General features: G+C 47.9%; 3 protein-coding genes across 27 annotated transcripts in view; 1 reads left to right on the top strand and 2 right to left on the bottom strand.

Moving 5' to 3' along the window:
* The window catches only part of OIT3 (oncoprotein induced transcript 3), a 32,300-nt gene extending 30,176 nt beyond the window's left edge, over window positions 1–2,124 (top strand). For all 5 annotated transcript variants that reach the window (XM_040702671.2, XM_040702670.2, XM_040702665.2 and 2 more), the window contains one exon: window positions 1,178–2,124. In XM_040702671.2, the coding sequence (XP_040558605.1) occupies window positions 1,178–1,357 (180 nt within the window). In that variant the 3' untranslated portion in view covers window positions 1,358–2,124. The remainder of the gene's footprint in view (window positions 1–1,177) is intronic.
* A 1,559-nt stretch (window positions 2,125–3,683) lies between these two features.
* PLA2G12B (phospholipase A2 group XIIB) lies at window positions 3,684–13,895 on the bottom strand. Of its 2 annotated transcripts, none has more exons than XM_004942028.5 (4): window positions 13,579–13,895; window positions 8,994–9,082; window positions 7,516–7,681; window positions 3,684–6,568 (listed from the first exon to the last, which is right to left on the bottom strand). In XM_004942028.5, the coding sequence occupies exons 1-4, from the start codon at window positions 13,808–13,810 to the stop codon at window positions 6,450–6,452; spliced, it is 606 nt and encodes a 201-aa protein (XP_004942085.1). In that variant the 5' UTR covers window positions 13,811–13,895; the 3' UTR covers window positions 3,684–6,449. The 2 variants fall into 2 exon arrangements, with proteins under 2 accessions (XP_004942085.1, XP_421584.1); XM_421584.8 differs by having other exon boundaries at window positions 9,006–9,082.
* A 2,914-nt stretch (window positions 13,896–16,809) lies between these two features.
* The window catches only part of P4HA1 (prolyl 4-hydroxylase subunit alpha 1), a 47,037-nt gene continuing 37,493 nt past the window's right edge, over window positions 16,810–26,353 (bottom strand). For 18 of the 20 annotated variants that reach the window (XM_046942861.1, XM_046942858.1, XM_046942856.1 and 15 more), the window contains 6 exons: window positions 24,946–25,045; window positions 23,778–23,831; window positions 21,784–21,849; window positions 21,236–21,304; window positions 20,726–20,822; window positions 16,810–20,324 (listed from right to left, as the gene is read on the bottom strand). In XM_046942861.1, the coding sequence (XP_046798817.1) occupies window positions 20,254–20,324; window positions 20,726–20,822; window positions 21,236–21,304; window positions 21,784–21,849; window positions 23,778–23,831; window positions 24,946–25,045 (457 nt within the window). In that variant the 3' untranslated portion in view covers window positions 16,810–20,253. Of the gene's footprint in view, window positions 20,325–20,725; window positions 20,823–21,235; window positions 21,305–21,783; window positions 21,850–23,660; window positions 23,715–23,777; window positions 23,832–24,945; window positions 25,046–26,353 lie in introns of all 20 variants that reach the window. The other 2 variants (NM_001198738.2, NM_001198736.2) reach the window with 1 other exon arrangement.

The following is a 26,353-nucleotide window of genomic DNA, read 5'->3' as shown; positions in this document are numbered from 1 at the left end:
CAAAGGACAGTCATGGAGCATCAGTAGTATAGCTGGCTAAAATAGTGTTTTTCCAGTACAGTCTTTGGTGTCCCTCAGATGTTGGAAAAGAGTTTGTGTTTCCGGTCACCAAGCAGAAATCTGGGAAGTTAGCTACCTTGCACAGTGTCCTGTCTTTAAAACAAAATGATTTATGGTTTTCAATGTCATCGACTTCCTCTAGCGTGTTTGAACAGATGCCCTTCAGTTTTCTAGACAGGAGGTTTCCAGATACCACTGAACTCAGTGTGAAACCAGGCTGTCCACGCTGGTGGCAGTTTGGAGCAGAAGCTCTCTAGTAGCAGGACAGCTGAAAGGATAATGCCATCTTCCTAATGCAAATAGCTTTCCTTTTCTGTGCCAGAAGAAACCAGATCTTTCAATACCTGCTATGCTTGGCCAACGCTGCTTGGTCCTAAAGGCATGAAGTTGCCTCTCCAGCCCCTGCAGAACCTCACTGTGGTTACAAAGAATGAGATCTTCCAAAATTCACAGATTTTGCTCAGACATCTGTTTGACACTGCTGCCTCCATGTGCATCCTCCTGTAAAATTGATTTTGCTTTAAACCTCACCATTGATTAAACATTCACAATTGTTTGCTTTCCTAATCGTGGCTTGCAGGGATCTTACAGCCTTTGTCATTTGGATGGCAAGGAGCGGCAATCCTGTCACTGTCTGTCTTACTTGTGCAGAAAGAAAGGGCTGCTGTCTCCCTGCTCCTTGTGCTCTCCTTCTTCCATCAGCTACCAGCCTGAGCCCCTCAGCAACTTGCATTCCCCTTGCCTCTCAGGCACCCATCCTTATGTTTTCCCAGCTCTTGTCAAATTCTCATGCATGTTTCTATCAGTCCATCTCCTTGTGAAGCTTCATGTGTTCTTGGCCTGCTTCCTACCACACAGCTGCTACTAGATCGTGCAAGCTCTTCCAAGCTTATGCCTGACATTTTCATCCCTTCATTTCACGCCTTCCTGTTCCCCGGCTCACCCTTGGCTGAGAGGAGACACCGTGCTCTGAGGAGACCTCAGCCCTCTCCTGGGCACAGGAGAAACTGGTGGCGCATCCAGCTCGCTGTGGATGGCCGTGGTGGCTAAGGACCTTGTTGCTGTGAGACCAGAACTGGCTGCACGGTGTAACTTTCAATGCCTGCTGTCTCTCCAGGAAGTGTTCTTGCACTGCCGCATCCTTGTGTGCGGGGCGCTGGATGAGAGCTCCCGTTGCGCCCAGGGCTGCCGGCGGAGGGTGCGCAGGTCATCTGGGACGGAGGAGCAGGACGAGTCCGGGAACTTGGCAAACCACCTCCTGACAGGTGGCCCCATCAGAATTGACTTCGATGACTGACATCCAACCCCTGGAACAGCATCTCTGCCTGAGACCGTTCTTAGCGGTGCCTTCTTTCTTGGTTGTTTGAGAAATGAGAGGTGTTTGACAAAGCCCCACTTGAATCTTAGGACTTGTTCCTTAGCCGTGTGACGGTTGGTTGTGATGTAGGCTTGGCACTTGAGGCAGCCAGCTGAGTGCAAGCCAGATGGCAGAGCAGTTTGGTTTTAGCTCCATTCTGTTGGTTGAAAGAATCCTGCTGCTTTGCGGGCTTGAACCGTTACCCAACTTTGTCTTTCCCTACACCCACCCACAGGTTCCACAGGACTGTACATGTTAGGCTCCACATACTATTCAAGCCCTTCTTTCATCCGATAATAAAAACAGTATTGTAGCTGAACGTGTTTGCTATGCAGTTCTGCGGATGATGCTGAAGCTTTTGGATGTGCTGTGATTTTGGATGACCTTTAATAAAAATGTATAGAAATATATGTCCCATAATGCGCAAGTTCCTTAGCGCTACTGAAGAGTTGTCATTGCAGGCAGCTGAAACTAGGTCTATCACAGGCACATTTGAAGGTTATTTTAAAATAGTCATAGGTATTTAATAACGTTTTTTAATTGTCTTTTGATAATTGCATGTGGTTTAACAGTGTCTCTTGTATTTAGCATATCATTGTTCTTTCTTTCTCTTTTCTCTCCATCCCCTCCAACAACGTGGTGCCTATTGTAAGTGCTGTAGCACTTCTGTTTGAAGAAAAAGATCATTAAAAATCTATTCACGCCCACCCCAAGTGTGCTGCTACCAAGTCTGTGTTTGAAGGTTGTGATGATGCATTACCGTGCACAGGAGGGGCTGTGCCTCTGCCAAAGGGATTTGAGCAATGCATATCTACAAATGATTACTGCAAATACTTAATGTGGATGGTTGTTGGGGACAGGGGTGTCCCCAGTGAGCCTGGTGACAGGAGACATTGTGGCCTTGTTTGTGGTCTCTTCGTGGGTGAGAAGTGGCTGGAGATGCAATTACCGGTGATGGGTGGTGACATGATACCCATCAGAAATCCTTCTGAGCCACCAAACTCCTTCCAAAGAGGAAAAAAAGGGTGATAGCTCAGGGCACTCTGAGCATCACTCAGGAGCTGGACTGCTGTGTGATGAAGGATAACAAGCGCAGATGGAAGGAGGTGAGCAGTGAAGAACGAAGAAAGAGGCAGGGCCAGGGGGTGAAGAAGCAGCTGTTCTCAGTGGTGGCTCTGGCACAGCAGTGTGCTCATGTGGTAATCTGCTAGAAGGCTCACCGTGTGCAGCCCCATCGTGCGTGGGTTCAGAAGTATGCTGCAGGTCCCCCCTAGTCTGCATTACTGATTTTCTGCTTCAGTTGGAAGCAAGCAAATTGCTGCCAAGGCCAAGATTTGTTGCTGCTCTGAAATGAAGGGTGAGACTGTGTGAAGGGACCATTTAGAAGGGAGTCACAAATCACCCCAGCAATATTCCATTCCTCAGATTTATTTCTTCTGGTGACTGACATTTCAGTGATGAATGGGTATTTGATGGGCTGGGAGTTTCATGATTTTTCTAAATGGCTTCATGGCTGCTTTTCTGCTTTGGGAATATATGTGTGTGTGCATCCGTGCTAGACAGAATAAATGAAAATTTTCCTGGGAAAATAAGTGTAAGTGGAAAGACATTTTTCATGTTATCTAACCATATGTGAATGAAAAAGAAATGAAAAAGCCCCCTACTTGCATCACTATGCTCTCCTGGTTCTGTTGATTCACTTCTGCATTATGACCACACTGGCAATTTCCTGCTGTCACTTCCTTGCTTGGGCAGCCCTTGTTGCATGTTCTTATTTTGATAAAATGAGCTGGGAAATGAAATTAATTAGCTGGTGCATTCTGGAGAAGCAACGGGTGTGTTTCTGTTAGTGTAAGATGGATGTGGGGAGTGGTGGAAGGGGAGATTGGTTTCTCTGCTTGCTTTAGTTACTCTGCACGTTATTTGGTCCTTCCTGACAAATTCATACAAAGCAGCCTTTCTGCTCCACAGCTTTTTGTTAAATCGTTTGGAGGAGCCATAAGGAGGAAACGCTGCTCTGCATGGCGATGTGAACGGCGCACTCTGGGAGGGTGTCTGGTTTGTCCTGCAAGCAGGATAGTGGCTCTGCTATCTGCCACTGCCCTGAGCCATCTCTCCTCCGACAGAGAGGGAGTGGCTTCTAGGCAGAGAACTTAAACCATTTCTCAAAGTCTTCTCTCTCCCCAGTTTACCTTCTGCTTCCATCTGTCTTCTTTGTCAGCTTTACATCTTGAACGTGAAATCAAAGGCCAAACTCACATAAGAGTCAAGGGATTTGTTCTTCTATTTAATTTAATCACCCATGCCGTGGAGCAGAAACAAACCACACTGCAGAAGGAGGCACTGAGCGTGTGGAAGGCACCACACCGGTGCTTCTGAGGGCCCCTGGGCGCTGCTGAGCGTGGTTCCAAGTCCAAGCAGTGTCAGCGCTGCCTGCCACAAGGGACTGGCGTTCTGGCTCGTATCACCTCGTTCTCTTGTAGGGTATGAAATGAAAATCAGAATGGTAGATGTCCAAGAGGAGCCACGCAGTACCTGCCATCCCAGTCTGTGTTTGTGTCCTCTGTGGAGATGCAGGGATTGCTGTTTGAGGCACTGCTGCTGGAAGAGAGCACGCTGACCAGTCAGCTCAGCCATCAGTAAGAGCTGAAGAAATCCTGCCAAAGCATAAAGCCAACAGGAAGCCTCCAGGTAAGCATGGTATCTTTGTCCTGTTCGGAGTAGTAACGAAGATGACCCAAGCTTCAGGTGCTGAGCTGCAGAGTCCCATGTTCCAATGGCTGCGCTCTACTGAGGAGCAGGAGCAGCATGGAGGGGAAGCCATTATTTGTTCAGCTGCAGACATTTTACTATAGTTCATGCACCATTTCTATCCTTGAGTCACTGCCACCACTCGAAGTTCTGAGTTTCCTTGTCAAGCTGCTCTTGGCTTTTTCTGTATTTCCACAGCTTACCTTTGTAGTGAAAAATGTGTTTCCTCAGCAGCTGCCCCACCAGCAGCAGTCTGAGTTGTTTTGGTACGAATGGCAGTTTGAAAGCGTGGAAGAATTATTTCTGTTAGCGGTGTCTCCAAAGTGTCAGTGTGTGGACAGAGATTTTGTTCAGAACCCCTGGAATCCTCCAGAGTGTGTCATTATCTGTCATCAGTTGCTTGCCCTGGCTTTAATCCCATATCAGGCTACTGAGCTTAGACAAGATGTATTATTTAAATTGAGTCATTTAATCATAAGAGTTTGCTAACATTTAGAACTGGCAACAGGCATGATTTCACCAATGAAATGCAATGTTTGGGAAGTGTTTGGAATGAGAAATGTTTCCTTCCCATCCCTAGCCAAAAGAATGTGTTTTGTAGATGGCAAATTAGTGTGTCCAGCCGCATGCTCTGATGGACGCATGCTGCAGTGAAACTTGGCAGTGCAGTATTCACTCTCCACTGGCATTAGCACAGCCAGGGAAGGATGTCATTGCAACTGATCACTGTAAATGAAGGTCCTCCTCTGTGGAAGACATCCCAGTGCACCTCGTACCATCACTTCCAATTCCCTGTTTTCATACCATTAGGCTCTTGTTGTGGCAGGCTATTTGGGGTCAGATGAATCTCATCGCTGTTCACTATAAAGCAAAGATGACTAGCAAGAATAGGAATACAGGGCTTAAATAATTTATAGCTCCATGCATCCATTTAAACACAAACTAGAAGAAAGGTAATGAAAACAGACTCTTTCTATTCTTGTTATATTACCTTCTGTAGCCTTAACTTTCCCGTGACAGCTGGAAGAACATAGCCATAAATATGTTTGCAGAAAACTGAAGAATTTTTGTGTCATGGCACGCACACCCAATAGGAACTTCCTTTCAGCAAGAAACACAGATGAAAGCTGTCTGCAAATGTTATATATTGATGAAATTCTGCATACCACTTTAAATGCTGATTTTGCATGCCATAACAGCTCCCAGTAGCAGAAGGGAGTATTAACCACGTTTTAAGGAATGCCTTCTGAGACGACTGATCGCTCTCAGCTGGTAGTGTCTCTGCCCCACCAAGGTAGCAAGTAAGCCCTGCCATCTGACAGATAAGTCTCCAGGGTTTGGAAAATCCCGTCCAAGGCAACTGTGAGACTTGTGTGTCCTTTGTGTGAAAGATGGAGGTGGGTACTCAGCCATTTAGTGTTTAACAGGGATCCAGAAGGAAAAGCTTGCTAGAAGATACAGAAAGAAAATAATTAAACAGACACCGTCTGGATGTCACTGAAAAAGAAAAGCAGCTTCCTCTCCTGAGAATGTGGGAGAATGCTGTAGGTGTGTAAGAGTGGCTGTGGATTAGTGCTCTGCACATCTGAGACATGATGGGCTTTGGTCCTCTTCTGCCCAGACATGAAACACAACAGTGTCACAAACACGCTGAATCCTTCTCATGTTACTAAACCCATGGGTGTTTTACATAGTTTCAGGATCCACCGAGTATTAAATAAGTAGGGTAGTCAGAGTGTGTAATGATAGAATAGAAAATGTCAGGGGTGCGTGTGAGCATCGCACTGAGAGCAAATCACCCCTCTCCTTCAGTCTTCAGAGATGGAAAAATGTAAATAGTGTGGCCACAGGCTGAGATTGTCAGAGGCCGCAGAAGCCTAATGCCTCGCACTGCAAATGAGAAAGTTAAGGGGCAGGGGAAGCTAGCAGAGTGGCAAACAAGCAAGTAAAGCCCCTTGGTTATAACCAGCTCTATATCCTGCTTGCCTTTCCAGATCAGTCTGCAGAGAAAATTGGCATCAGGTCGTTCTGATAGAGCTGGAAATGGATAGGGCAGTGTATCTGCAACTGTTGAGGACAGCAGGCATCTCTGCCCTATTTGCACAGCTGCCTCCCCTTTTGCAGCTTTCTGCCCCAAGGCTGCAGCCGATGCGTGTTGCTTGGCCCAGGTCCCCCTGTCCCGTGCTCGGCCAAAGGGCTGCTGGAAGTCACCGTGGTGAAATGCCATGTGTGAGAGGGAACGTTGGCAGCGGCTCGGGAGGCCAGGGGGATCTGCTCTGCTTCATAGCTCGTCTCGCTCTTCCTCGCTGCAAATGCAGGCGCTCCGCTGGCTGTTCATGAAGGGCCGGCAGCCCAGGGTCCAGACGGCATTGAACACCGTGTCTGCGACAGACTCACAGGCTGTGGGGAAGGAAGAGATCAGGCACGTCAGGAGTGGGCTCCACAGTGTGTTGGTGAGCTGAGCCCTGCGCTGAGTCCTGTGGTATTGCAGTTGGGAACGTGGACTCTCTCTGGGTATTGTACAAATCCAGACATTATCTTCAGCAAAACTGGGGACTTTTCTCTTCCTGATGTGGTAGCATCTTCCCTCCCTGCCAGCCACCTCTCTCAGGCTCCTGCTAGGTGGATCACTTGGAGCACTGCAACTAGTGCTGTGTACCAAGCAGATTTCCCACTAGACCTCGGCAGCACTGTTTCTTCCGGCTGCCTCTCCTCACAGCTGTTTATAGCCACTATGAACTCATCTTTGCAGGTATTTGGAAGTTACAGTGCCAGTACCCTGTGCCTGCAACAGTGTGCCTGACTGCTAGCCCCTTTCCTTCCCCTAAAACAGCCCTGAAACTGCTTGTCAGCTCAACAGGTTAATTAATATAAGGTCTTTTAAAGTTGTAGCTCAGTGGTGCTATCTGTGGTGCCATTGTCATCTCTTACCTGTGAACCAGAGCCCAGTCCTTGGTTCTCCAACTCATTGGCCCTTAGCCATGTGCAGGTTTCACTGTGTGGCTCTCAGGGTCTGGAAGACTTAGGTCTTCCATGAAGACATCTGAACTCTCAGGGAGGGCATCCAAGGATTAAAAGAACTGCTTCTAGGAGTTTTTAGTTTCCTTTTTCTCCTTTCCACAAATCTTTCCTAGCATGTCCAGGTGTAAATAACTTCAGACGTCCAGCCCCAGGGCAAGAGCGTGTGTGGGTAGATCTCAGGAGCATGTGTTCTCCCTCAGCTCTGACCCATCTTTGACACTACTGGGCAGACATGCTGCTCCCTCCTGCAGGTTTCTGCTTCATTTGACAAAGAAGTGTCTCCCTGTGCATACCCTTGCTTGGGGTATGTGAGCTGGGAAACCTACCTTCCACTTTGGAGACAAAGCCGAGGCTGCGCTTGAGGTCAGAGCAGATGGAATGCAGGCACCAGCGGAACTTGGCATCGCAGCGGTATTTGTTGGCCCCGCAGGTGTCATAACAAATGTCCAGCTGGTTGCAGCACTTGGTCATGGCAGGGATGCCCAAATCTAGCTGGGAAAAGAAAGAAAAGGAGCGTCTCTTGACTGTTTCCTGGCCTCAGACTCGCACAGCCACAGCTGGCTGAGACTTTACAGTGCCCGGCTGGCTCTGTGCCTCCAAACCAGAGGTATAGAAAAGCCTCCGTTTCTCTTTCCTCCTTTTTGTGCAGCCTGCTTCTTGGCCTAGCAAATCATCTATAAGGGTTATCAATGCCTTGCTTCTTACAGATGTACTTATGAGACCAAGGATAAATACAGCTTGCTCTGAGGAAAGCTGGAGCTTAGCTAATAACCGTGGGGTGGTGGGCAGGTCTGTCTCCTGGAGGGACGGGACTCATTAGCTGGTTAGAAATTCTTCCTCTTTTCAGGCTTCCTCATGCAATATTTATTTAGGAGACGTGTTTTTTCTTCATTGCGTTCAGTGCTCATGATTGCCTTCATAAGGAGGTGGTACCGCAGAAATGCCCACAAGGTTTGCAATGAAATGTGGTTTAAGGAACTAATCTAACATGAAAAATGGGCTTTAAAGGGAGAGTTTTTCAGAGCAGGAACCTGTCTAATTGCTGCAGGCTTCATGGGCAGCAATAATGCACTGGCTGAATAGTAATTCCTGCTCTAAGAGCCTCCTGGGAGAGCTCTTCCTGGTGATTCCAATATTATTTCATTAATTGCCTTTAAAATAGTGAGAAGGTGCAGTATTAAAGCCCATGGGTTTATTTTAGTGCTCAAGAGAGGCAAAAAGCATGGGAGGGACAAAGAGCCAGGCGAGGACAATACATTCAGCCAGTGCTGTTTGTGCATTATGCTAATACACAATTAGCATAGGCCCTGAGCTGCCGAGTGTTGGGTGTTTCCTGTCCCGAAGGCAGAGAATTGATAATATCACCTTTTTTTTTTCTTTTTCTTTTTTTTTTCCTCACTGATGCTCTGCTTGGCCAGCCCTTTTCTTCTTCTAGTGCTAATCTGCTCAGGAATCTTTCAGTACCTACAGAGCAACAGGTCAGGCCTTCATCAGCCTAACTCCTGCCTACATGATTCCTGCTTCACTTCCATTAGCAGCTGAGGTTTAATGCTTCCCTGACTGACAGTCAATGGGGCTATGCTTGGGCTGACGCCTTTGCCTTGCCTGCTGTCGGCAGCCAGCCGTGTCTCCTGGCAGTCCCAGCAGGCAGCTCATCCCCAGCACAACCCCCTGGTACTCCCTCCCTTCTCCAGAGCCAGGCAGCATGCAGCACAGCTAAGCATTGTCCCTCACCCACATCATTAGCTGCTTAGAGATGGTTAGCTGTGAGTAGAGAATTTCATTAGTTAGGAACAGTACATACACTTTGGGGTACCTTGAGCCCCAGAAAATAGGAGCTGCAGCCATTTGGTTCTTGGGGCTTGTAGTGAGGTCGTGGCATTGGAGCCTTCCCTGTGGAAGAAAGGAAAAACATGAAGAGCACTGATCTTCCCAAGAGCTGTACCAAATTGCTCTGGGGCTCTCCCCAGCTCTTAGCCATGGGCGAGTCCTTCTTCACAGTGTGGGGTTTTGCAGCTGAGCAGCCCTCCGTGCTGCAGCTGAGGCTATCCAGCTGTGTTCTTAATTTCTCCAGAAAACTCCTCTCCATCCCCATTGTGCTCAGGGTCAGGGAGCTACGGATCAGTGCAGAGCCATTCCTGGCTGATCTTGGTCCCTAGGTTTGGCGATGTGCTGTTCTGTTAAGCTCCGTTTCCCCTGTTTTCTTCTCATCAGCACTGATGCTTTCAGATGCCTTTCTTCTTTTTTTCTGCCACAGTACCTGAATTACCTGCCGTTAATATAGCTGTAAGTCTGTTGTGTTCTTGGGAAGGCCTCACAGCAGAATGCCTCAGAAGGTCATCTGCGGGAGTGTTCACAGCACCTTCTAAAGTAAAAACTGCCTGAGTAGTTTTGTTTAAACAACAGGCTTGCAACAAATAACAAACCAAAAGACTGTCTGGCTGTGGGATGTCAATAGGCAGCTTTCTCCAACCCTACACAAATACAGTAGGCTTCAGGGATTTAGCTGCCTGCAGGCCGAGATAAAGCTCTCCTGCTGACATTCTCAGCAGGCAGTTGCATTTGTGTGGGGAGGTATTTCTCAGTGCTGTTGTGTAGGCCAGGTCTGGTTCCTGTTCCACGTAGTTTTATGGTGCAGAAAGCATTTTTGTTCTGAGCAGGTAGAACTGAGTTAGGAGTAGTGAAAGAATGCCGATCAGTTGGTCACAGCACGCTGCCCTTACAAGATTGCCTTTGCACCAATGCATAACTTAAGTCCATTGAGGTTTGCTGGCGTGAGGTAATTTCTGAGTTTGAGACACACTGCACTGTTTTGGTGGTTGTGCTACAGAGAGAGGAGATTGTATATATATACATATATATAGATGGGCTGAATCTTATAACCCAAAACTCGCAGGCAATAAAATGAGAGGAGGACTGCTCCCTGGGTGTGTTTCACAGCCCAGGTGCAGTTTTGGAAGGGACCAAGAGCTGGGACTCAGAGTTCAGCCCAAGCTGAGGAAGGAAGCAGAGGCAAGTTCACAGTTCAAGGTGAATTTTTCAGGATGAGATCAAATTTTAATGACTTGCTTGTAATGTTGGCAGTAAGTTATGTTCCTGCAGCACGTTGTCAGTTATGGGGTAAGAAGGCAGAGCAGGAGTGGGGCTATTTTTGGATATGGAGATAACTGTTTCCAGAGAAAATCTTCAATAAGCTTAAGCTACATATTCAATATTCTTATATATATTCAATATGTAGCTTAAGCTACATATTCAATAAGCTTAAGCTACAGCTATTGCAATGTCTTACACAGGTGGCTGGAGTGAAAAAATCTCTGGTGAGTACTGTGGAATCAACAAAAGTTCTCAAGATGTGTCTGTGTAGGAAAGCCACCTCCTCATCTTTGACAAACTGAGCTTAATCATTTGTCAAGTGCACCTTTCTGAACTCCTTCTCAGCTAGATAAAGTCCGAGACGCCACAATTAACCTCCCTCCCACAGCTTGTTTTGTAGCTCAGGAAAACAAAAACAAAAGCAAGGCACCATTTACAAGTGATCCTCATTCTACACACAGCAACTCTGTGATTGATATCACTTACTGCTTGCCTCTCCTGTCCGCATGTCTGTGATGGGGAGGGGACACGGTGGGTGCTGCCAGCTGTGTTTCATCACTTGCCACACAGCCCTGCTGAGAAAGCCTCTTCTGTGAGGATATATTTCAGGGCACGGCCTCATTGGCATCATAGAGAACTGAGATTGAGCTGCTAATGGGAACTGAGTTTCCCTGATGCATTTTAATATCTCCAGGCTGCTGTAGCTGTACCAAGGGACTGGAGAACAGCCAGCTGGCTAGAGGAGATCTCTGGCCCACGCAGGAGGTCTCAGGCATTGCAGTGCTGCTACAGTGGGGCAGGGGAAGGGAATACGTTTCTGGGTGAATAGATGGTCCTGGGGTCCCACACTGCGACCCTCCAAGTCCTGCCTGCCCAGACGGCTGGGAGAAGCTATCCAGGGATTTACTCCCTGTTCAGGACACTGTTCTCCCCGAGATGCCCAGAGAGGTTTCATAGGGAGGGGGAGATATTTTCCAGCAAATACTTGTATAACCAAAATTTCCTGATTTAAGGGAGTAATCTGTCATGTTGTTTGTTTTCTGACCTCACCAGGTGCTGATAAATCCAATCTAGCAGCCAGAACAGCCAGTGCTTTGTGCTCGGCTGAAGATGGATGTGTCAATTACAGGTGAGTCCTGACCTTTATCGTGGCAAAATAAGCAATTATCAGTATCCCTTGTCTGAAATGAAAGAGTGGAATGCACCGATTTTATTCCTTGGCTGGAGAAAGAGCAATCAGGCCCTGATTCAGCAGCAAGGCAATACAGATGGTAGGCATTCATTCTTCAGGTCACAGGCACTTAGTCTCACTGGTTTGGGATACTCCCTGCATCCCCTCCATCTGCATGAGCTAGAGACCAGCACAGATGAGTGGTGCTGGAGGGGGGCCGGAAGGACCCATGGAGGCATGTGGGCAGTGTTTGAGAATTGCTCCTTCTGCCAGTGATTAATAGTTGTTCAGCGGAAGACAAAAACAGTGCTAAAGAAGTGCTTGTTGTTTTCCTTTTGAGGTAAAGCGTTTCTCTGATACGAAGCAGGATGTTCCAGAGGAATGGGCAGGCCTTTGCACAGGACCAGGACAGTGGGGCCAGGACAGGGAAAGCCATGGCCTGAGAGCAATGACTTCTCTGGAGCTTAACAACGGTGAGTCATGAGCCTCCCTGAAGCGAGCTCTGTCACCCATCTTCCCTTCCTTGGCCTCAGCACCTTATCAGCATCTGATTCTCTATAGCATCTGATCATGTCAGCACCCTATAGCATCCCAACGTCCTCCCCACTGTGGGCTCAGGAGATATTTCCATTGGCTGGGGAACACTGAAGATGGGCCCACACAGCCCAGGGAGGCACAGTGTGTAGCCCACTTCTTGAAGAAGTGGGATATGTGTGGACAGTAACTGAGGTGGGAGGATCTCTCCAAAACATAGAGTCCATGTCTGTAAACAGGAATGCTCAAGGCAAGAAGGGATGGAAACATCTCAGTGCTCACAGGCGCCATGCTCAGGCAGTCACTAGAGATGTGGGATGAAACTGGGAGGAAAGTGGCTGGTGGGCATCTCTGGGTAGGCAGGTGACAGAAGGCTGGGCTTTCGCTGCAAGGACAGACACGGGAAGCTGGCAGCAGGATGTGGTTCCTGCTGTTCCCAAATAGCAGGTTGGATGTTAAGAAAAACTTATCTGAAAGAGTGGTAGTGCATTGGAACAGGGTGCTCAGGGGTTCTGGTGGGGTCACCGTCCATGGAGGTGTTCCTGAGCCGCGGATATGTGGCACTGAGGAACGTGGGTGGGTGGGGGTGGGCTGAATGAGTTGAGAGGGCTTTTCCAACCTGAATGATTTTATGATTCTATGAAGCTGGTTGGTGTCCTGCTGATGGCTAGTGCTGCCTGAGCCCATCCAGTGCTCTGTGTCCACCCCAGGGGGTGTGCCACAGCCCCGTGGCTCTGTCACCTGCGCACCTCCAGGCTGCCTTTGCCTGCTGTGCCTGGTCTGCCACCTTCTTTGTCTGCCCCCACAACAAACCAAATTCTTCCTTTTTGGTAAATCTCTCAAAGTCCAAGGTGAGGAGCACTGCCTCGTTCCGCCTTGAGTACTAAAGGTTCCTCCATGGTGACATGGGTCCCGTTTGCTTTCCTGTTATCTCCCCTCCTCCAACCCTCGCTATTAGCCAACCTACAGCTGCTGAATAACCCACTCCGAAGGTTGCTGAGATTACGGCTACCAGCGGCACCACCAACCCCTCCTGCCTCAGGGCTGCTCCTCCTCCCTAGCAGGCCTGGTAGCTGGCAGCCTGGCTGCCTGCATACTCTTCCTGCATCCTCTCCTCTTGTTCTGTTGTGCCTGGCACAAAGCAGGCTGCTCTCGGTTAGAGGGAAGAGGGGGTGAGGGTTCCCTGTGCTGGCACCAGCAAAGCAGCCATGACTCATGCAGTGGCCCATCTGTGTTGAGTAGGGCAGGGGTTTGATTATGGGTGCAAGAGGCTGTGGTCTTGGGGAAGGAGAGCTGAAAGTGTCTGGGAAAGAAGGAGCAGGGAGAGAAGGGCTGTGTGGGGACGTGGGGTAGCAGCATGGCTCTGAGGGCTCTGTCAGCATCAAGTTAGGAAAGTAGTAGAGCGTATCTGTCACTGGCATAGAGCTATGTGCGCAGTGTGTAGCCAGGCCGACCTCACTGATGGCCTTCCTGCCCTTCCCAAGGGCTCCTGTGCACAACAGACAGTGCCCATCGCAGCAACTGAAGCTGTCCCCAGTCCCTGACGCAGTGCTCTGCCCCATGTCCCCAGTGTGGGACACCCCTCACTTACCATAGCGACACCTGTATTGGCAAACACCATTTTTCCCCCCGAGAAGTTCCAAGAAGGAGTCAAAGTAGCTGTTAACCGTCTCGAAGCTGTCCCGGATGGCCCCGATGCCCCACTCTGGAAAGAAGGACTCTGTGTAGGAGGTTTGGGCGGTGTTCTCCTGTGTGGTTTCCTCAGTGCCATGCCCCAGGCGCAGGGTCAGGCACAGAACCGCTGCCTCCAGGAGCAGCCGCATCCTGCAGCCCGGACGCAGGCCCCGTGCCCTCGTGCCTGCCAATGTGTGGGCAGGGAGCAGTGGGAGCGAGCCGTGTGTGTGGGAGGAGGTGAGCACCCCACTGCGCCGGACTTTAAACACTGCTGAGGGCTGGGATGAGGTCACGGCAATCAGAGTGCAAAGTGCACCACGAGGTTTGGACTCACGGAGGAACACCAGGTTTGCATTTGCACAATCCCACTGGAACCGGCCCAGCCATCACGGTACCAGGGGTTTGGCTGCTGTGATAAGGGCCCCCAAAAAGGCCCTGCCCGGGGGCAGAGCAGGGACTGCTTGCCCACGGGGAAGCCCTTCGCTGCCCACCATGCCCTGCTGCTGCCTGTGGGGTGGGGAGTGTCTGCCTCCAACCTCCCCTGCTCCACAATAGCAGCACTGCTCTCATGAGGCATGGCTGATCCTGAATGCTGGAGCCTGTGGAGCACACATGGCCATGGGGGCTGGAGGGGGGGGGGTGGTGTTCAGAGTTACTCATTAAAAGAAAACAACCAAACAAACCAACAGCAACAGACAGTGCAAAACGCTGATAAAGGGAAGAGAAATGGCTCTGCTTGGGAAGATCTGGATGTGTCCTGCTCAGACATAGCCACTCTGCAGGCTGCCCTGCACTGTGGTCACCAGCAGCTGCTCCAGTGGCCAATTCTGTTCGGGCACTGCACTGCCGGAGGCTCTCTGGATTCAAGGGGAGCCAGGCTGTGGGCTTTTCAGATGTATAGCAAACGTAAGTGCAAATCCTGACACGTTGTTTTTCAGGAGGCTCGGCCCCGTGTCATGTTTACTGCCCAAGCACCAGAGCCCTGCAGCACCTGACTGCCCGTGCCTTTCCTGCCCTGTGTTCCAGCTACGGGATAAGGAGGGACCACCGCCGTGTCTGGGCACCAGTACAGGTCAGTGGGGGGAAGAGCAGGCAGCTGGCCTGTCCCTTCCTGGGGTCCCATCTGGTGGTTGTGCAGGAAATGGGCAGCTGTTGCTGGTATTTGTTGTCAGGCAGCCGCAGTGGAGGCATCTAGGTGGCTGTGCCTGGTGCACAGCTTTGTCACCTTGTAGTTCCTGGGAGTGATCTATGTGTCACCCAGTGCAGAAAAGCAAGGGAAGAATGCTGGCAGGGCGGCAAGGGATGCACAACGCAGTGCCTGGTGCGTGAGCTGTGTGCACTGTGCTGTGCATACGTGCAGTCTGGAGGCTCTAGGCAGCAAGCGTGGAGCCAGGGCCACTTGCAAAATCGATCAGGATCTTTTAGGAAAGTTGGACAGGGCTGAGGAGCAGCTGGCAGCATGCGGGGCTGGGGATAGAAGCTCCCCTGCTGGTTTGTTGCTTGTGCCGAAGCAAAGGCCTGTGAATGAAAAAGCAGTCCTGAGCCGCTGCCCCAGAATGTGGCGGCTGCTCTGCCCTGCATGGGGTGAGCCGCCTTCCCTCCCTCCTCCAAATGAGGCTGCAGATGCACCCCCCCCCCCGCCAGCTTCTCTCTCCGCATGAGGGAGGTATGGGCGGTGGTGAACTCCGACAGCTGGGTTCTGAACCTCCTCCTGACCTCAGAACGAGCAGCTCTGAACTCCATGCATTCATTTCTGACTCTGTAATGCCCAAATATAGAGCAGCGTGGGGCGGGGATGAGTCATTGCTCCTAATGGCACAGTCAGTGCTGGCGGCGCTGCAGCCTGGTGGTGGGGAGCACTGAGTGGGCAAAGGCTTGTGGGTGGGCTCTGCCAGGGCCTTCCCTTTGTGCTGTGCTGGGGCTGTGATGGAGCACGGGGGGACTGCACCCTGTGGGGGTGAGGCGCTGGTGTTGAGGCACGGCCTGAGGCAGGGGGAGCCAGCAGCCGGTGGTTAAAGTTCGTGCTTAATGGTGGCTGGGTCAAAGCCTGACTTGGGAGCCAGATGAGTCACTGGTTATCCATGCAGCTGCGTGATGAAACACCTGTGTCCCTGGTGGGGCAGCTCTGAGTCCAGGCCTGAAGAAGGAAGGGTGGAGGTCTCTGCCCCCATCCCAGCAGCACCGCTGGGTGGATGCTGTCACCCCACCGTGGCCATGTTGCCAGCTGTGCTAGAAGTGCTGCCCATGGCAGGCGGCGTGGCACACAGCACTGGGCAGGGGTAGGGCAAGACCTCAGTCCTTGGGCTGTGTAGAGAAGTGAGGGCAGTCCCCGGGCTGCAGCCAAGGGTTCTGTCAGCAACACAAGGCTCTGCTCCACAGGCAGCAGTAGGGCTTGTCACCAGCCCTTGCTACGCTTTAGTCATTTTCTCACTGATTTTCGCCAGGTTCCCGATGACTGCCAATTAAGTACAAGCTCCACTGTTTTTAGAGAAGCACGGGGACAGCTGAGGTGTATGAACTGCTGCAGAAGTCCCAGCTATGGAAGCGATCAGCCTGAGCGTCCTACGTGTCAGTGCAGTCTCCTGGCGTGCTGCTGGTAAGTGGGCGGTTGGACTAGATGATCTTAGACGTCTTTTCCAACCTTAATGATTCTGTGACAACCTGACGTGTCCTCCCTTCCCCAGAACTGTTCAGAACTGGGTGTCTGACCACCCGTCAGGAAATGCAAGTATTTACCCTCCCTGACAAAAGGCTCCTCTAGCAGCTGACCCTTTGCCAGGCTGGTTTGCAGTACTGAGCCAGGAGTGCAATTACCTTAACAGCTGCTGTTACATCCCACAGCAGCTACTGAAAAAACAGAGATCCAAGGACTGAGCCACGCTCCTCCCTCAGAGCTCTTGCACGCATGCTTCCAGCCCAGCATTAGCTGCCATCCTCTTCTGCAGTCCATTAGAGCCTTGTGTTTCCAAGCGAGACGCAAAGCTCGAGTCTGAGGATGTGCTCTAGAGGAACTGGGGACATGAGCATCCTTCCACACCTGTCTGCCTGGATCATGAAGTGAAGCACATGAGCTCTGTTTCCAGGAAACACATACGGGGATAGAAGTCTGCATGATCAGATTTAAGACAGCCACATATGACAAGTTTGATGTGGAGGATTTTTCACTGCTAATGGCAGTGGCTTTTATTTTAAGCCCATTTTTTTATATTAAAATTTTTATTACAAAAAATGTAACAGTAAGGCAGTTTCTCAATTGTCAGTCACTGCGAGCCAAACAGTTTTCAATCATCTTTAATACAAAACTAGATTCACACAGGAGCCACGCTCTTGATCCATGACAGCCCTTGGAGAAATGAAGGGATAAGGCAGAGAGGAACACCACCACCTGCATCACCACTCACACACTTAGGACGAGGTGTACAAACACTACCGCAGTGGAGGAGGATGAAGTACGGATTATCTGCAGCTTAAGGGAAAAACCTACAATTTCTCTACCAATAACCTGGGATGTTTCAGTCTGATGTGCCTCGGCAGATTTGAGATTGAGTTTTGGGAGATCTTCCTTTTAAACCAAGTGAAAATTTCCACTGTCAAAAGACAGAATGTTCTCTGAAGAACTGCAGGTCGTTGTGTAGTTCACTGATTTAAGAAGTCCTGCACTAAAACACTTGTACTCCCCAAGTGCTGCCTCTTTAGAGACCGTTCTTAAAATGAAAGTCAACCCTGGAGCAACCTGATAGGAGCTGAGGGGGGGACCTGCTCAGCAAACTGCCCTGTACATTCCACAAGTTCTTCTGGGCTCATTGTTCAGCTTTTGGTTTTTAACAGAGACAGGGGAAAAATTGCTTGATATAATGAAAAGGTGATTTCTCATCACTTCAGCCCTGTATTTTTCCATCCAACATGTGCAAGCCCCAGTATCCTCTTACAATGTCACAGTACTAGAACAATCACTGCCATATTTATTCAGAATTTCTCTCCTACCTTATACAAATTTTAGCTTTGAATTATTTTCATATGTCAAGTAATTCCTCTGCACACTTCAGAAAGAAACAGCTGCTCTGTTAATAGCCAAACCAGACGCTGCTTTCCAAACATATGCATGATGGTGATGCACTGATTCTTTCTGTGCTAGTTTACTGTGCAGAACTGGCTTATCTAAAGCCATTCAGAGATCCCTCTGAGCTACTGGCAAGAAATGAATGCCCCCAGACAGGGCTCCTAACACCACATTGCTGTCTGTTACTTGCAGGGAAGGGGCAGGATTCACCCCTAGCCAGCACTGCCTTCTCCTGGAGCTTAGGAGAGGGGAGAAGATGGAAGAGAACAAAGAGAACACCATGGATAGGAAAAGACTGTACTGACACCATGTAGAAAGGTGAAAACTTGGGTAAGTAAGGATGTTATGTCTTTTTTTTAATTGTTACAACTTCACATTATTTTTGATCACTCTGAATTTTTTAACTTTTGGGGGGTGAGTCTATTTCTATCAGATAGATACTGCTCTGTTGTACCAGCAGTTCTGAATAAGTGAGCACTACGGAAGTGGTGGAGCTGTTTCTGACTTCTCTTTTTGTTAAGTACTGGATGGAACTTTGTTTCACACCTTTCAAAAACACAAGCACAGTAGAGGAAGGTGCAGGGCTAAGTTGAAGATGAAGTTATGGAGGTCCCACTGCTAACAGGCTCATAGAACTCTAACAAGACGTTTTCCAGCAAAGATTTTGAAGTGTCTTCTGAAAGTATGCAGTATTTCAAACTCAAGTACCATAAACTGCATCCTCCCTCTTCCAGAGGTATTTCTCACATGTAACTGTTGTTTTCTTCTACTTTTGGCTCAATTTTCAAGATTTTGTGGAGGCAGAAAACCCAATTAGCTAAAATTGGAATTTTTTTCCTTGGTAAAGACTTCAGGCTTGACCCCTAAATCAGTAACAACCATCATCATCCAGAAAATCAGACTGTTTAGGCAGAATCTGGTGCAGCTTCCTTTGATTCTTGTTCTCATGCTAGTGGAATATTCAACCATTTAGCTAAAAATCCTGCTGTTGAAGAGGGATGGCTCAGGAAAGGGAACCTGCTGCAGCCCCTCCCTGCCCTGCTCAGCTCCTCCTGTGCTTGGGGGGGAGCAGGGACAGCAGTTATTCCTCCCACAGGAATCTCAAGAGCAGAACAGAAGACCAACAGCTACAGCTGTCACAGTCTCATCTCCCTCAGAGGTTTCAATGTCATCTCAGTTTAAGGAAGACTCGTCACAAACCCAAGTCCTTGAAGGTCACTGTGAGCGAGTTCTTCTACTGCACTGCTGACTTGGGGACAGTGTGTGTGTGTATGTGCACACCCTCATGCGTGCATGGGGTGATCAGCACAGCTCCAGCCTGGCTCATGGGACTGGCAGCAGCGAAGTGAGCAGCACCACAGCCTCTGCTCCAGCCCCTTCCGCATGCTTCCCTGCTCACCAGCACCAGCCCCAGCTGATGGAGGAGCCTCAGCGAGGTAAGTAACAGCAGAGCATGGAGAGCAGGCAGAGCCCTGGCCCTATGTGAGCAGCATCCCCTAACTAAAGGCATGTCACTGCTGCAGACTGCACGCAGCAAAAAAAGTAAAAGCATCTAAAAATGATCTAGGATTATAAATAGGCCATCTATTTCTCACAGAACTTGAGAACTGGAAGGACAGGGGTGGAGAGCACTCTCTGAAAACCGCGTTTCCTCATCACCTGAAGTCTCATAACCAATGTGAAATTCCAGTGTCCTAAGGCACAATTACTTCTATTAATGAAGACGGAAACATTCCCATCCCCGCTGCCCCAGGAACAGATGTGTTTACTACTAAGACAGAATAAAAGCAGCATTTGTTTCTTTTGATGTGGACAAACAATAGAGAAAAAAACCAGAGGAGATGGGCCCTGCTCACTGTCAGGCTGCACTGATGCAGGCATGCGTTTGATGTAACGCTGCTGAAGCATTTCTCTGATGCATATGCAACTGCTGGCTCACGTTTTCATGGTTAAGAGCCAAATTCACCATAGAGGCTAAGAAGGAAGACAGACCAAAAATTTGGGCTTTTGTGGAAGTAGGAAAACAGGCCGAAGCAGATAACAGCCTCTTTTCCAGATGAAGATAAACCATGGCCACGGTTTTCACACACTCTAGAAAAGCAAGGAGTCAGATGTCCGAAAACAGAAGAATAGGAACTGCTTTAATTCAGCCTTCCTTAGAAAGGAGCCCTCCCATTGAATCATCGGGCAACAGACAGTTGCAATGAGCCCAAAGCGAGCGAGCAGTGGCTGAGCAGAGGGGCTATGGTGAAGGAACACCACACAACACCTCTCTTGGTTGTAGCCCTCATCTGTAATTTGTCCTCTTCTTTTTTCCTGTAACGCTCAGAGACCTTAAACTCAATATAATCTGTTTATAAAACCTTAAAGGGGATATTTTAGAAGGAACTAAAAGCATGTTTGTTTTGTCCACAGATGAAACACTGGTGTAGTTGAAGACTGAATCTGTAGTGGAGTGTTAGTCAATTGTAAACTGTAGGAGATGTGTGCATTTTACACAAACTCAATACAGAGGAGAAGGACGAGTCTGCATCACTCCAACTCTGATAACGTGCACGGCCTTCGGAATTCCTGTCCCCGCTCGTGGAGCCATTTATTGGACACTGCAATGACATGAAGGTATTTGGTCACTGCATCCTTCAGCTCATCCTTCTGGCTAAGCTACGAAAATTTTAAAAATCCAGTGCTTAAATATTTTAAAACACACACATATGTGAAGTTGGCCTAATCCATCAAAGGGAAAACATACCCTTCAATAGCTACAAAACAATGTGAGACGATTAAATGTACTACTATATTTTAGATATAAATAAAAAATACATAGTATTACATACATAGTAACACTACGTATAGAGAGAGACAGATTTCTTCAAAGGGGACCTAACGCTTCTGCCTCTTTTTATTCTACTGTGAGGTCCAAAGGAAGAAGAAAGGCAAAGCAACCCATAGGCACCCCCCTGAGCTCCAGGTCGCAAGCAGCAGGAGCATCACCATGGACACTTACCCCATTTGTTTCCAACTAGTACTGGGCAGGCTGCATGCCGTGTGCTGTAATCTCCTTCTCCACTTGGGAAGAGATTGTACCAGAATACAGCTGTTCCCTGAAAATTGCAGTAGAAATCCTCAGCTTTTTGCTCTGTGTGATACCAACATACTCAATAATAAGATAGAGGAGCATTTGCATTTCCTTTTAAAGATTCCTTAAAAGATTCCTTTAAAAGATTCCTTTTAAATTGAAGGTTGTTTTCCTTATTCTAACATTTCTTTGCTATGGAATCAGAGTATGACATACTCCATGTCCAAAACGTAACTATGAGCCAACATGCAGCAGCGCAGAGGGCCCTGGAACCACCAGTACAGCTCCAGCGGCTTCACTTGTAAACACCCTGTGACCAGAGCTCTTTTTCACATAAACTCACTGTAAAGCTTTCTTTCGAATGTTCAAACGTACATGCCTTACAGTTCTGTGCAGGTGAAGAGAGGATAGTCACACTGGACAATAAACCCTTCTTACTTTTTTAGGCCAAACGCTTGCTCCTACTTCAGGAAAGACGGTAGCTCCCCCTGCTGACACGTCGCTCATCTGAAAGGTGGGAAAAGGCACAGGTAAGCTGCGAGCCACTGCATTCCTCAGATGTCACATTTTAGTAAAACAAATTATTCAGCAACTTGTTTTCTGCCTCCCACTTACTGAGCAAAGGCTGCATGGTTAAAAACATTAAATAGGGCTAAAACCCACCCGTTTGGTTCGAAGTGCAATAGCCCTGAGTGATGAGTGCTGAAATGTCATGGCAATGAGCGTGCTGTAAATTCTGATGCAGATGTAAAAATGAATAGGCAGTCAAGTATCTTAAGTTGCTACTGAACTCTGAGGGAAAAGAACCTCCTTAAGCACAGGTAAGAGCCATAACTTACAGGTAAGTTTGTTACTATAATGTGATGGCTGCCTTCATCTGCAAATCACTTCAGTTTAAACAAAAGTAATGAAATAATTCAGCTGCACAGGATGTCCAGTGACAAGACACTATTGGCAATAGCACATGGCAGAAACGTATCACTTACATAAAACAACCAAGTAGCAATTCTGTTGCCTGTTCCCAATTCTTTAAAAGCATCTGGCTCGTCTTTCTGTGAATAAAAGCAAGCAGGTTTAATAAGCATTTCATTTTGATTATTAAGAGGAACCAGTGACAGACAGCTGCAGAGCCAGCAGTGGACAAACTCATGCAGAAAAATTAATTCATTCACTCTAGTCAGGGGCAGGAACAGAAGGTAAGTGTACCTATTCATTAGATAAGGCATTCAAAATGCTACAGGACAGGGAAGTCACGTGCCCGAGTTGCTAATGGGTAAGAACAACTGTACCATCTGAAAATTAGTATACAAATCCTCTTCACAGCCACAAGGGTAATTATTTCATTACAGCTACTTCTGCCTTCTCATCCTTCTCCAAGAGCACCGATGAGGGCAGCTCTCCAGCCCCAGGCTCAGCCAGCACTGCTCAGCTGTGAGCCCTGCTGCTGCTCTGCCGTCGCCAACCTCCCACCACTGCACAGCCTTCCGCATCCTGCATTCCTCCCTGGCACACGCACTGCTGGAGTGCCATGAAGAGCCCTATGACTCATTCATTCAGCAGCGTGCTGTACTGCAGCTGCAGAGCACCCGTGGCAGCCACTCCTGAAGCTTTCAACAGGAGTAAGGTATGTGCATGCTAAACGTGGGTATGTCGTATGGCTGCGGCAACGCCAGTCCAGCACTGCGTTCAGAAGGGAGCACCTGATTTAAGGAACAAAACACCACGCTGGTGGGGTATGAGCTAGCTTTTGTCACACCTCTACTTCTGTTGGGTTTTTTGTTGTTTTCTACACACCCAGAGCCCATCTCCTGTGCCCGCTATCTGTGTGTACTAAAACTTCCAGCAATCAATCATTATTTCAGAAACTAACCCAAGCATTTCCAAACAGAAATGTTAAATCACTTGCAATGCTTTTGAGCATGTGCTTACAGAGCAGAAATTCTGATTAATAGCTGGTAGCTTGGATTCATCACAGCATAAGGATCATCTGAAAGTGTTAAATCACAAACAAGTGTGCCCAGTAAATAACCAACTGAATTCAGTATAATTATTTCCAGCACTCTGAAATGTAAGCTGGAAGAGGAATAAGTTGTGAATTTCAGTCAAATAAAAGGAGGATTGTGTGACTAGAAGAACTCAGTAGTAAAAAGAAAAAGTAAGCCTTTTCCAGTTTGAGCAGTCTGTCAGCAATCAGCAGCTAAAGAACAATAACACAGAGCACTTGAACAATTTCTTCAGCAGACTGGAAGATGCCTGCATTTCAGCTCTGGCAGAAGAAGTACTCTCTCTGTATGGCATGGCCTTTACAGTTAGCTGCAGTGCAAGTTTTACTACGCTGCCTCCAAAACCTTCCTTCTAGAAAAGGGCATCAAGCTGTTGGCCCTGCAGCCATATTTGCCATAACCATACTGCAGACCCCTGTGTGCCAGCCTCAGCGCATGGATGCAAGTTAGCTGCTGCTGCCACCATCCTGTGTGTCAGGAGCAAAGGGTATACACTGAGCACCTATGTAGTTTGTATGTCCTTCAGTGGCTTTACATTGCCAGTACCTTGGTCAGCTAAAATAATTCTAACCATGGTTCCAGTTTAACAATGAAGCCAGCGCCCTTTGCTTTGCTAAGAAGTGTCTGTCATCTCCTTAAGAATAGTTTCTTATAAATGATGGTTTTGAAGAAAAACCGTGTTGCTCCATGATGTCTGAAACGTTTCTCCGTTCAGCTGGTGGTTTAGAGGGCTTCTCCACTAACACAGATTAGAAAAGTTGAAGAGCTACAAAATTTAATGCACGATTAGGAACACAAGTTGTGCCACAGCCAGGAGGCCCAGGCTTCACCAGGTGACTAGCTCTCCTCCATCTACTTGCCCGTGCAAAGTCAAAGTGGGGTTCATACTGTCCTCCCACTCCATAATTTGCCACCTGAAAAAGAGAAACACAGCGCTTGTGAAGAAGAAAGAGGTGGAGACAGGAAACAGGACTTACCCTTCCGAAATCAAAATGAGGCTCATACTGGCCTCCTACGCCGTAGTTGGCTACCTACAGTGAAAGGAGAAGCACAAAATCTAGTAAAGCTATTTTATCCAGACAAGGGCAAGAATGTGACTATCAATTACAGCCTTTTGATAGATGAGGTTTCATAATTAAGGTGTAAGAAATCACGTCTCTGTCAGCTGAAATGTACCATGCTCCAGGAAGTCCTACTGGGTTTATTCACAAAGGAGATCAGATTTCACTGAGACATCCCACCAACGCTCCACCCTGTCCAGAAGTTGCAAACCACTCTGAGCATTCCTGCTTGTGGCAGCTCATTCTTTTTCACACCAGCAAGTCCTTTCCCCACCCTCTGGGGCAGAAAAATATTTTTTCTCTGTAGAAACGTTATGGGCAATATTCTTTTCCAAATAGCTCATAGCACTTCTATATCATTCAAATCTAAATCACTTTTTGACCTCTATGTCATTTTCATGTCTCTCCTCTTCCTTGCATCTACTGCATCAATTTTCAGCTAGATGCTTGGACACTTTATCACCAGGAGGCTCGAGGGAGGGCTCCAACAGCCTTCCTGGAACCACACTCCTGCTTTCTAGGACTAACACTTTCTCAGTGGAGCAGCACTTAAAAGCCTCAAGCAAATGAACAAAGGCACCTCTTTTTAAAACAGAAGATACCCAGGTTACAATACAGAGAGAACACTGTTGGCCTTCTAGGACCAAGGATGGGACTGCAAATCTAAACAACCATTCTCTCCCCATTTTCTTAAGTACCTGTCAAATTAAACTTCTCACTGTCATCCCAGAAAAAAAGTTCCCCCCTACAGCCACAAAACTCAGTTTCATTAGTATAAATAGAAAGAAATTACATTCATTCCAATAAACATTGTGAGCTTCAGTTATTCCCTGCAGCAGCAACAAGCTATTTCACACTACAGCAGTGCTATTTTGCAAAGACAACTGTTTCTACCTCCCTGTGATGAATAACAGTCATTCTTCTGACGGTCTTAGATCCAACCAGATACCAAATGAGCTGGCCCTGGATGTAATGAGCATTTGTGATAACCTGCCATACAGGAGCATTGTTCTGTATGCACTGCCATCCAAAATGAAGCGCTAGCTGACACCCGTCACCATACTTGTGGAAGTCAGTCACTTACCTGAAGTTCCTCTGCTGTGGAGACATCGAGCCCTGTTAGGTCCTGTATCCTGGTGTTAATGCGAGATACCACAGGGCTTTCATATCCAGACAACCAAGCACTAAGTGGAAGAAAAAAACAATAAATTAATAAAATATGGTAGAAATAGCCAGTAGGCTAGCAGTGCACGTGCTACATTTGGGACTGCTTCAAATCTGAGATTATCTTCTGTAGCTTGCAAAAATTTGGTAGGTCGATCAGAAATACTTCCAAGAGATGCATTCAATATATGCGTTCTAAAGAACACACAAGACTCTGGTTTAAGGCAGCTCTAGAGCTAAGGGCCCTAATTCCCATGTGGGACCATCAAGTGATGCAAGAAAGGGTTCCCAACAGTGACCTTTGGTTCAAGCTGTATCTCTAAAACAGGTACACGACAGTTCTGCTCTTACCCGTTCCAAACAGCTAATTTAGGCCACCCATTTGATGCAGCAGTTGGGAAAAGAAGAAGTAAATTACTTTAGCATGCACAGGTTCTATGTGAACGTAACTCAGCTTTTCCACATGTCACCATCTACTCACAGGTGAGTGCTGTGCATTCAGTCTTCTCATGTTACTTACCTGTGTAATGGTACTACACGTCATTATGAAAACAAGTAATGCATAAAACTCTTCATTTTCTCTGTTGAACAATCTCTACCAAAAGCAGCCTATCACACATTTGGTATTTAGCACATTTCAGGAAGTGATTTTTAAGGGGGAAAAGTATATACATTTTTATAGATGTGAAAAGTCAGCCTCAGATTTTCAAAGACATCTTTAAACATCTTCTGCTGGTAAATCAGGCATCTACATAGCAACACCAGCATCCCAAGGCTCAGCAGTGGCTGCTGCTGCTTTTACAAGTCTGTTGGACTGTAACACCTGTGCCCAGTGCCTGGCTGCTAAGAACATCGTGGTACTGCTATAAAAATGAACTTTCCTCATGTCTATGATAAAGCTTTGTTTGCTTTCATCTAAAAATCTGTGTTTCCAAAAACAAGCCCCACCACAATGTTGCGCTGGAGGAAGGGTAGCATGACACGTGACAAGACACTGACACAGGTTACAGAATCTCTACGAGCATGGATTGTTTCTTAAAGAAAAAATGAACCACATGTAAATGGCTTGCACAAACTCAAAGATTCACCTGCTTCTGCACACTGTTAGTATGAATAAGAAAGTGTTACAACGCAGCAGCCTTGGGGGTCAGGAGAAAGCAGAGAGCATTGCATGAAGTGCTTCCCAAACAAGAAGCAGTGATGCAGAGCCATGCCATGCAGCCACAAGCACCACGCACCCCATGCTGAGTTCATGTCCAGCACTAGCACCTGGAACCCTCTGCCCAGCGTACCACGCAGGCTTTAATAAAAAAAAGAAGGAAAACAGC

The sequence above is a fragment of the Gallus gallus genome, chromosome 6, assembly GCF_016699485.2.
Source record: "Gallus gallus isolate bGalGal1 chromosome 6, bGalGal1.mat.broiler.GRCg7b, whole genome shotgun sequence".
Lineage (NCBI taxonomy): Eukaryota > Metazoa > Chordata > Aves > Galliformes > Phasianidae > Gallus > Gallus gallus.
The sequence above is the reverse complement of the archived record's forward strand: the minus strand, read 5'-3'. Positions and strand labels throughout refer to the sequence as shown.